Genomic DNA, 10,008 nt, shown 5'->3' on the forward strand with positions numbered 1-10,008 from the left:
GCACAAAATTTTTAGAAATATCGAACATTTGTTAGTAGGTAATCTTATAATCAATATTTACCAAATCAATTGAATTTTAACAACAAAAATTATAGGCTTCATTTATTCAATTAGATCTTTTATAATTTAATAATTGAATTAATATGTTAATAAAGAAAAAAAAATGAAATTTGTTTGAGTTATTGGAAAGAATAAATTTACTAAAATTTAGTCTCAGAATAACTTGATCCCTAATTCCACTCTCTACAGAAAGCTTAACACTTAAACAGAGTTGAGCATAAATTTTGAATTGCGTTCTAAAAAATTCTTTAGATTACAAGCATACTCAAATCTCTCAATTCAAAGTAGCAGCATATCTTGAAAAAGTTTCATTAGCTATCTTCGATAATGGCACACGCGTTTCATTTTGTTATAGCAAGAATTTTATCTATTTTTTCCATGAAAAAATGAGGCATAGGCCTTTGGTCTTCCTTTGCTTATCAAACAAGATAATGAAAACAATAAAAAAATATTTATAAAATTAACTAAATTATTAATATTTCTACACTCGTCAGCAATTCAATGCAGACGTGTACAACATAAATATAAACATATAAACAAGGCATCTATTGTGAACGTATAGACAAAATTCCTATGTATCAACCAACAACAACTGTTCAATCCAAAAATTGGAAACATGCTCCGTTTGGCAATCTTCCTCCAAAAAGAATCAATGAATCAAATGGTTTCAACAGTTTAACTCTCACATCCAAAGGGGTAGTATTATCAATTTCAATATCCCCACCAGTAAAGAATCTAACTTGTTGTATGTATGGTGTGCCTTTTGATTATACACAACCTTCTATTCTTTCCCTTTTTGTGTGCCTAAACTGAAACTCATATTTTGAATGAAATGAGAACCCCACAAGGGCCCCATTGATTCTTCAGCAACCTCATCAACCAGGCTGGAAAACAAGGAAGCACATTCCCACCACACAACCCCAATGAGCTCTTCCTTTAACTTTAAGGCAATGTCATAATGCATGATGAAGCTCCACTGTTTAGCCTAATATGTAACAAAACCAAAGACACTACACTATCTTTGTGCTCCAATACCAAACTGATGGTCTAGTTTCTGGCTTGTGATTTGCTCCTGAGACTTGTTGCATACACAACCAGGAAAGGGATTGGCATAAAAATTCTCCTCCATTCTTGGTGACTCTCCTACTTGTCTAAGATAAGGCGCGCCTAGCCTATTGGAATGCAAATTCTTAACCTCAGAAGCGAATGCTTCCCAAGATATGGCACCCTCGTCCAGTTGATCAATCAGCTTAACAAAATTCAATCTGAAAAGCAATGAAACAGATTACACATCAGTAACATGTACAATGCCAGCAATTATCCCAAAAGACAAAAAAATAAGGATTAGGATCCCCATTTTAGTTTTGGTCATGTTATGAGAAAGAAAGACTAAACAGTTATAGTAGATCCTACAATTATTTGTGTAGGTTCTTTTCTGTCAATCTTGTATTATGTCTTTTTTCTCTCTTAACAATAACAACAAAACCATTTCCCATTAAGTGATGTCAGTTACATGGATCATATGATCCCATTTGATTTAGATAAAGACTAGATTCTCAGATATTATTTACCATGAGAGTTCTCAACTTTCCCCCCTTTTCTCTTTTAGCATGACATTAAAAATTCAGGTACTGATCTGTGAACTAACCTGTCAGGATTGATGGTTTTCTGAAACCCTTCAAACCTCCTATGACCCTGCACTGCCTTGGCCATGTTTCCATCATAGGTATACACAAAGACATCACTTTCAAGGGCAACTATATAATCCAAAGCAGCGAGACGGTTTTGATATGGCTTGAAGGGTTCTAGCTCCTCCTCAGTTGCAAGGGTAGAATGAGAAAATACTTTAGGGAACACAGATTGAAAGGCTTCCAAACTATTGCCACCGTAAATAGGTCCTGCAACAATGTAGATTGTTGTAGTGGAAGGGTATCCCATGGCCTTGAGAAAAATAGCTGCCTCTCTAGGTGACATTGGGCACCCCCCTTGTAATCTTCTATCCACACTATCAATCTCTTTTTCCTTCCAATGCTTCACTTCATACCTCATAACCCTAAGTTCCTCCGCCTCCTCAGCAGTGAGATTGTGACTGCAGCCAGTAAAGGATAGCATGTCTTTCTCATATCTATATTGCAAATAAACAAAATATAACATAAGAAAAACTATCATATTAAAGGTTCTGCTTGAATAAACTTCTCTATAATCACTTATAGAACAAAAAAAGAAGGTAAATGAATTGAACTTCAGAAAGTAAAGTCAACTTATGCACTTAACTTTTAAAGAAGCTCTATTATCTAACTTCTCCAAAAGCTAAAATAGATAAGTTGATTTTGGTTTATGGGAGAAGCTCAATTCATTTTGTCTTCTTATTTTCTTCTCCTGCAAGTGCTTATGGAGAAGTTTATGCAAACAAAGCAGTATATAAAAGTAATCAAAGAAATTTAAGTCCACAAGACAATACCTTAAATGAAGGGCTATGTATGGTTCTTTATTGTTTCTTAGCCTATTCACCAAGACCCTTCCAAGCTCTTCAATTTCTGCCGTGTACTTGAGAGCATGGTAATTGGCACGGCACCTCAGCTTCTGCAATGAGGAAGCAAGGCCATTGTTGGCGAGCCGGGAATCTGTGTGAGTAAACTGTACAACAGTATGTTGCTTCAACAATGGAAGAATCTCACCTCTGTAGTAACTAGCCTGCAAATGAAGCACATAAGCCATTATTGCACTAAGAGAGAACAGAATAATTGTTTCAATGTTGTCCAATAGAATTGTTTAATGCTGCACACCTTTGACCAGGAAACAGGGGCCTTCACAAGAGGTTTCAGCGACGCATACTGGACCGGTAAGTACTCAACTATCTCAATGTCGTCTTTCAAAACTTTCACGAAGTGTCTCCAGTCAAAGATATCTTTAAAGTCACTGAAATATATTAGGGATATTATATTTTGGAAAAAGGGTAACGTGAGAAATTAATAATTAATGTTACATTCAATTTAAATACGAAACTTTACCTTGGATCAGTCCAAAATGAATCATGGTCTAGAGAAGGAAGGACAAGGGTGGCATTCATTATTTTTGCCACTGCAACCATATCGCATATCTGCAAGTCGATGAGGATTCTAGGAATTAGCAAACAGAAATAGAGAAAAAAGGGTTATCCACTAACAGATGAACAGTGTAAGACTATTTCACATTCATCCAATCACATATTACAGAGTATGGTAAGTTTGTTGATTTTTACAAAATTATCTTAAAATTCATATCAATAGTGATTTATGATTGAATCAGTATAAAATTAATTTACACTGTAAGTGTATCACCATTAAGCTCATAAATATCATTCAAGAAACTTAGAAATGAAATTCATATACATAATCTTATATGTCATTTGATCTTATCTTACCCCAGTTCTCATTTGATTCAATCCACCATTCGCATGAACAAGAAGATAGCCATTTGTCTGTTTTGGCCCTGAAAAAACATAAAGACGGAATGACAAGTGAGACAATAGTTGATTACTCACAGAGAAACTTGAGACTAATCAAGTGCAATTGTACACATACTTATTACATTCCTGGGTGGAGAAACGCATTTGTAATATTTGTCACTGTTTGGCTTCATCCATATTTCTGGAGTCTATTGAAAAAGAAAACCAATAAATAAACAAAACATGATAAGAAAGTACAATAAAAATAAAGATAAAGCCACAAGGGAAAATGTTGAACTATCTAAAATTATTAAAAGCATGGTCCCAAAACTAAAATTAGTTAAGTAATCCTCAATTTTAGTACTTTAGCAGTAAAAACTATTTAAACACATTTAATTAAAACAATTCAACACCAACGTAACTTAACCTTCATGAGAATCAAAGACAAATATCAAAAAAATATTTTTTGATCAACCAATTGAACTAGATTCAAGATACTTAAGTTGCTATATCACATACATGGAAAGCACCAAGGAAAAAGAAAAATCAAACGAAACGCGTGAAAAATCACAAAATGCATATCAAACACTAGTAGTGTTTACGGTCAGAGCCAACTTCTCAGTACCAAACATTGAACACAGTAACACGTGTCTCCATGCCAGCGTTTACATGCAATGCAAGTGATGCAACAAGTCAACATTTGAAACAAAATGAGTTCAAATTCCAATCATGTGAGACATTTCAACCTCACGACGAAAACAAATCTTTTCATTCCCAATTTCGTATCTAACATTCTGGCACTCAAATCGTTCATGCTTCTCGACTTTCCGCCATTCTTATAATTTTTTAATTAATCAATATTCTAAATAAGATTGAAAATAAGTTATTAGTCTATTAAGTATTAACCAAATCGCAATGCACCTTCACCAACAAATTTTTATTCGTTCATACACACTTATAACTCTTTTTTTTCCTAAACCGTCTTAATTCCTATAATTTTAGATGAAAACTGAAATAGATTAAAATGTATATGTATAAATGAATAGTTTTCAAGTGGGGAAACAAAAATGTAAAAATTACGTGCACATATATATATATATATGGAAACCAAAAACTTAATAAATAAATAACCAATCATGTATAATAAAGTATCATGTGAATGTTTTATTACAGATAAATAAAAATTGTAACGTTAAAATAGTGACGATAGATGGAAATCGCAAATAAAAATGAAAAATAAAAAAAGTGCAATTAAAAAAGCAATGAAGTAAATAAATAACTATAATGAAAACAATATTTTTATTCACCTAATCGCCAGGAAAAACAAATCAACACTTTTTAACCTTTTCCACGTTCTTTTCCGCAAATTAATCTTTTCTATTCATTCATCATCATCCCTATACTTTTTTTTCACCCCAGAAAGAAGAGGTTAAAAAAAGGATGCCCAAAAAGGAATTTTCAAGATCAATCACGAGAAGGAAACGAAGAAAAAACCAAAAGTAAGAAAAAGCGCTTTTTTGATAAATAAATAAAAGGAAAAACGTGTTTGCGGAGCGACTTACCGTGAGCCTCTCAAGGACGCGTTTGGGCATGGAGGTTTCGGTTCTGGTCCTGGACTCGGAGACAACCCTCTGGGCCGAAACCCAATCCTCCTTGAACCGCTGCAATATCAATTGTCCATTCTCGATGCTCTTAAAGCTCTTCCCGTTCATCTCAACGCCCGTTCCGAGAAGCGAAACCTTGAGGAACACAATAAAATAGACATTTTCAATAAATTATTAGAATGTGGTTTGATCATAAATCAATACCAAAAGCTTTACCATAGGTGACGCTGTCTCTCCTTATCATGACTGAACAATGTGGGACTTAATTTTTTTCCAATAGGAAAACAAAGAAAAAAAAGTAGTTTGTGGCGAGAAATGAAATGAAATGAAAACCTTGAGGAAGACGGACATGACGAGCATGAAAATGAGGGCGACGATGATTTTCCGGCCGACGTGTTTACCGGAGCGGAGGCTCTGGACGGAACCGGCGAGCCAGAGGACGAGATGCTCGACGCGCTGGAAGAAGGACTCGGGGACGCAGAGGAGGGTTCGCGCGCGGAGGAGGAGGAAGCGCGTGACGGGGTGCACGTGGTGGTGATGCGCGTGGGCGTGGTGGGGGACATTCTCGTCGGTTTCGACCTCGGAGAAATCGGAGAAGCTTGAGGTGACTTGCTGTTGCTGCTGTTTTTCGGCGTCTACGATGTTGTTGATGTTGTCGGCGACGCGACGGCGAGTGGTGGTGGGGCCAGCGGTGACCCTTGGGCTGGTGTTGGAGGAGGTCGTGGAGGGGCCGCCGGACGACATGCTGGCGCCGCTAACGGAATGCCAAAACGACGTCGGACAGGTGACGGAAAATTAATGTTCTTTTTGGGAGTTGTGCTGTGTGGGGTTGCGGATTCGGGGGAATGAATGATGATGGATGAGTAATGACTAATGAAAGAGCGTTTGTGGATTTATGTTTCTGTTGTTGTTTTTGCAGAGAGAGGCTTTTCTTTTGGATTGAAAAGGTTTGAGGGTGGCCGAAATTGAAGGGAGTGGCAACGTTAAATAATGTGCCAATCTGGGATCTCTGATTTTCTTTCTGATGTCTCTTTTATATGCATCATAATTGGGGTTGGCTCATTCGGCCGGATTCCTTTGCCATTTGGATTAATTTTATTTGAGTTCAATTTTCGTTCGTAGCTGAAATGATTGAATTGTATTCTCTTTTTTTTTTCTCCTGATTTTACAATTATCTTGTTTTATACTATTTTTTTATTTGTAAGAATTAATAATAGTCTCACGGAATTTATCATGATTTATGTATCTTATTTGACTAATTGAGTTAGATACTTATTTTTTTTATAACATTTATAATAAATACTATTTTAATTTTTTAATCTGATATTAATATTAAAATTAGTTTTATAAAATTATTATTATTTATTTATTAATTTTTCTTAACTCATAAAACTTATAATTAGAATTACACTTGTTTTTTAGACGGAGGGAATAATTTACTTGTTGGCTAATTACTTCTTGTTTTTGTGGTCAAGGTTTGACTTTTTTTTAATAATAATTAATAAGATACTATAAGATATGAAATATATAGTAGTAAATTAGTTTAGAAAATTATGGCAACTAATTAATTATTCAGTCTTTGTAATTATGTAAAAAAATGTGTTTTTTTATTAAATTGATGATTTCTTTCTTTCTTATTAAACGAGTTTTTAAAATAACAATAATAATTTATTAATTTGTTCTTTTAATTAATTATTTCTGTTGACCTTTTTTTTTTTGGTACAGTTCCTTTGAGCTTGATTAATTACAATACAGTTCTGTTAAAAAAAACTTCTAATGCAGTTGAAATTAAGCAAATTGAGATTGCTATTAGAACAAATAAATTTTTATAGAGTTTTATAAAAGTAGTTTTTATAAGCAAATTATGATGTACAAGGGAAGAGAGGCACGGATCCTAGTACATCATAATTGGGGTTGGGTGATTCTGCTGCGTTTTCGGATTCATTTGTCATTTAGATTTATTTGAGTTCATTTCTCATTCGTCGTTGAAATGACCGAATTGCACTCTTTTTTTTTTTTCTTTCTTTCTTTCCGATTTTACAATTATCTTGTTTTATACTATTTTTTTTCATTTGTAGGAATTAATGATAGTCTCACGGATTTTTATCATGATTCAAGCATCTTATCTAATTAATTGAGTTAGACACTTAATAAATATTATATTTAAATTTTTAATAAAATATTAATTTTTTAAATAATACTTATAATAAATATTACTTTAATTTTTAATTTAATATTAATATTAAATTTAGTTTTATAAAATTATTATTATTTATTTATTATTTTTTCTTAACTCATATAAAACTTATAATTAGAATTACACTTGTTTTTTAGATGGAGGGAATAATTTACTTGTTGTCTAATTAGTTATTGTTCTTGTGGTCAAGGTTTGACTGTTTTTTTTTATAATAATAATATACTATAAGATATGAAATATATAGTAGTAAATTAGTTTCGAAAATTATGGTAACTAATTAATTATTCAGTCTTTGTAATTATGTAAGAAATATTTTTTAAAAAAATTGATGATTTCTTTGTTTCTTATTAAATTAAATGAGTTTTTAAAATTACAATAATAATTGATTAATTTTTCCCTGTAATTAATAATTTCTTTTGACCTTTATTTTTTTGGGTACTGTTCCTATGAGCTTGATTAATTCCAATTAAAAGAAATTCTAATGCTGTTGAAGTTATGCAAATTGAGATTGCTATTAGAACATATAAGTTTTTATAGAGTTTTATAAGAGTAGTTTTATAAGCAAATTATGATGTATTAGGAAAACAGAGGCTAAGACCCCTACTACATCATAATCGGAGTTGGGTGATTCGGCCGTGTTCGGATTCATTTATCATTTGGATTTATTTCATTTTCCATTCGTTGCTGAAATGCTTGAATTGCACTCTGTTTTTTCTTTCTTTCTTTTCGATTTTACAATGACCTTGTTTTATATTATTTTTTTCATTTCTAGGAATTAATGATAGTCTCACATATGTTATCATGATTCGCGCATCTTATTTAAGTAATTGAGTTAGACACTTAATAAATATCGTATTTAACTTGTTAATATAATATTAATTTTTTAATAATACTTATAATAAATATTACTTTAATTTTTTAATGTAATATTAATATTAAAGTTAGTTTTATAAAATTATTATTATTTATTTATTATTTTTTCTGAACTCATATAAAACTTATAATTACAATTACACTTATTTTTTTAGATGGAGGGAATAATTCACTTGTTGGCTAATTAATTGTTGTTCTTGTGGTCAAGGTTTGACTGTTTTTTTTTTTTTGTAATAATAAGATGCTATAAGATATGAAATATACATTAGTAAATTAGTTTCGAAAATTATGGTAACTAATTAATTATTCAGTCTCTGTAATTAGGTAAAAATGTGGTTTTTTAAAAAAAAAATTGATGATTTCTTTCTTTCTTATTAAATGAGATTTTAAAATAACAATAATAATTGATTAATTTTTTCTTGCAATTAATAATTTATTTTGACCTTGATTCTTTTTGGTACAGTTCCTTAGGGCTTGATTAATTCCAATGCAGTTCTGTTACAAAAAATTAATGCAGTTGAAATTAAGCAAATTGAGGTCAATTTCTATTAGAACAAATAAGTTTTTTATAGAGTTTTATAAAAGTAGTTTTACAAGCAAATACTGTGTACGAGATTTATAATACTTATGCATCACGTTTTTGACCAACTAAGCTAAACTTACTTGATGTAACCGCCAAATTTTAAATAAGTATTAATGCAACCTCTTATAATAAAAATAAATTCATTAAAAAATAGCACTTCAAAATAATGTGTAAGCCAACATTTTATAAATATTTACAAATTTATTTCACAATTTTTACTTTTATTTGTAAATCTTTTATTTTAGTGATATAGATCAAATATTATCTACATTTTTTTAATTTAATCACAAAAAAATTATGTACTAAAATAAATTAGTATAAAAGTTTTATAAAATTACCCAATCACAACATGACACCTCGATGAATCATACCGGAAAAGAGAGAGATTTAGAGGTATAAGATTGTACCGTTAAAGAAAACTTAAAGAAAATAATTAATACTACATATACTAATATGACCTAAAAAATTGTCATCTCTTCCTCTGTAAAGAATTGTCGATGTGAAAACACAGAGACAAAAGGTTGATCTTTGAATAGGAAAAAGAGTGGATCCACGGGGTCTCAAATGAATTGGCTTATTCGAAAAAAATCATGTTCTTTGGAAGATCTGTCTCGTGTCTAGTACTGCATGATTCTACCCTACAAGATGCATATACTTTGAGTAACTTATCACTTAAAACTCCACAGTTAAGTGTGTTTAGCTTGAAGCAGCTGTGAGATATGTGACTTTCTGAGAAGTTTCCTAAAAAATGTGTGGGTGAGGATAAAACATATTGAAAGGTTTCATGTTCGTTTATGGGGACAATCATTACTCCTGAAAGCAACTAAAACAAAATATCGACGTCTTAGAAAGAACTACCCACGAAGGATTCTGAGTGATGGAGGGTTCTGACTAATAAGAAAGTTGTGTGAAGTGTCACATTGTGTGAGTTGCCAAGAAGTTGACATTCAGAGACATCACACAACTTATCATGTATGATAATTTTGTTAGTTTTTAAAATAAAGAAAAGAGTTCAATACACGTGCAAGACGCATGATATTTAACTAGTTCCCAATAGTGGAAGCTACACAATTTAATAAACATTTTTAAGATTAAGTGTTAACATTGATTTTACACTTTCATCTAATCATCTAATCGCATATTATCGTTTGAATTACTTTAAGATAATTATTTTAAAGAGTTTAATGTCTATGCATTGATAGTGTAAAACAATTTTACACTATCATTCGATCACATATCAGGTTTGAATTATTTAAGGTAATTA

The 10,008-nt window shown here is 31.5% G+C and overlaps 1 protein-coding gene across 2 annotated transcripts; it reads right to left on the reverse strand.

Annotated features, from left to right (window-relative positions):
- Positions 1–492: 492 nt before the first annotated feature.
- LOC114406266 (O-fucosyltransferase 19-like) lies at positions 493–6,108 on the reverse strand. 2 transcript variants are annotated; one of them, XM_028368924.1, is made up of 9 exons: positions 5,425–6,108; positions 5,050–5,226; positions 3,624–3,696; positions 3,464–3,531; positions 3,072–3,160; positions 2,847–2,979; positions 2,522–2,754; positions 1,709–2,149; positions 493–1,325 (listed from the first exon to the last, which is right to left on the reverse strand). In XM_028368924.1, the coding sequence occupies exons 1-9, from the start codon at positions 5,833–5,835 to the stop codon at positions 1,076–1,078; spliced, it is 1,875 nt and encodes a 624-aa protein (XP_028224725.1). In that variant the 5' UTR covers positions 5,836–6,108; the 3' UTR covers positions 493–1,075. The 2 variants fall into 2 exon arrangements, with proteins under 2 accessions (XP_028224725.1, XP_028224724.1); XM_028368923.1 differs by having other exon boundaries at positions 1,709–2,185; positions 5,425–6,107.
- Positions 6,109–10,008: the final 3,900 nt, after the last annotated feature.

The sequence above is a fragment of the Glycine soja genome, chromosome 3 (assembly GCF_004193775.1).
Source record: "Glycine soja cultivar W05 chromosome 3, ASM419377v2, whole genome shotgun sequence".
Taxonomy (NCBI): domain Eukaryota; kingdom Viridiplantae; phylum Streptophyta; class Magnoliopsida; order Fabales; family Fabaceae; genus Glycine; species Glycine soja.

What these genes read in the sequence shown, in the direction of transcription:
- LOC114406266 (XM_028368923.1), bottom strand. Translation starts at nt 5,835, where the DNA reads ATGTCGTCCGGCGGCCCCTCCACGACCTCCTCCAACACCAGCCCAAGG. An exon ending in TCATGTCCGTCTTCCTCAAG is followed by an intron (nt 5,227 to 5,424) that starts GTTTTCATTTCA and finishes GTGTTCCTCAAG; the next exon opens with GTTTCGCTTCTCGGAACGGG. An exon ending in GCGTCCTTGAGAGGCTCACG is followed by an intron (nt 3,697 to 5,049) that starts GTAAGTCGCTCC and finishes CTTTTTCAATAG; the next exon opens with ACTCCAGAAATATGGATGAA.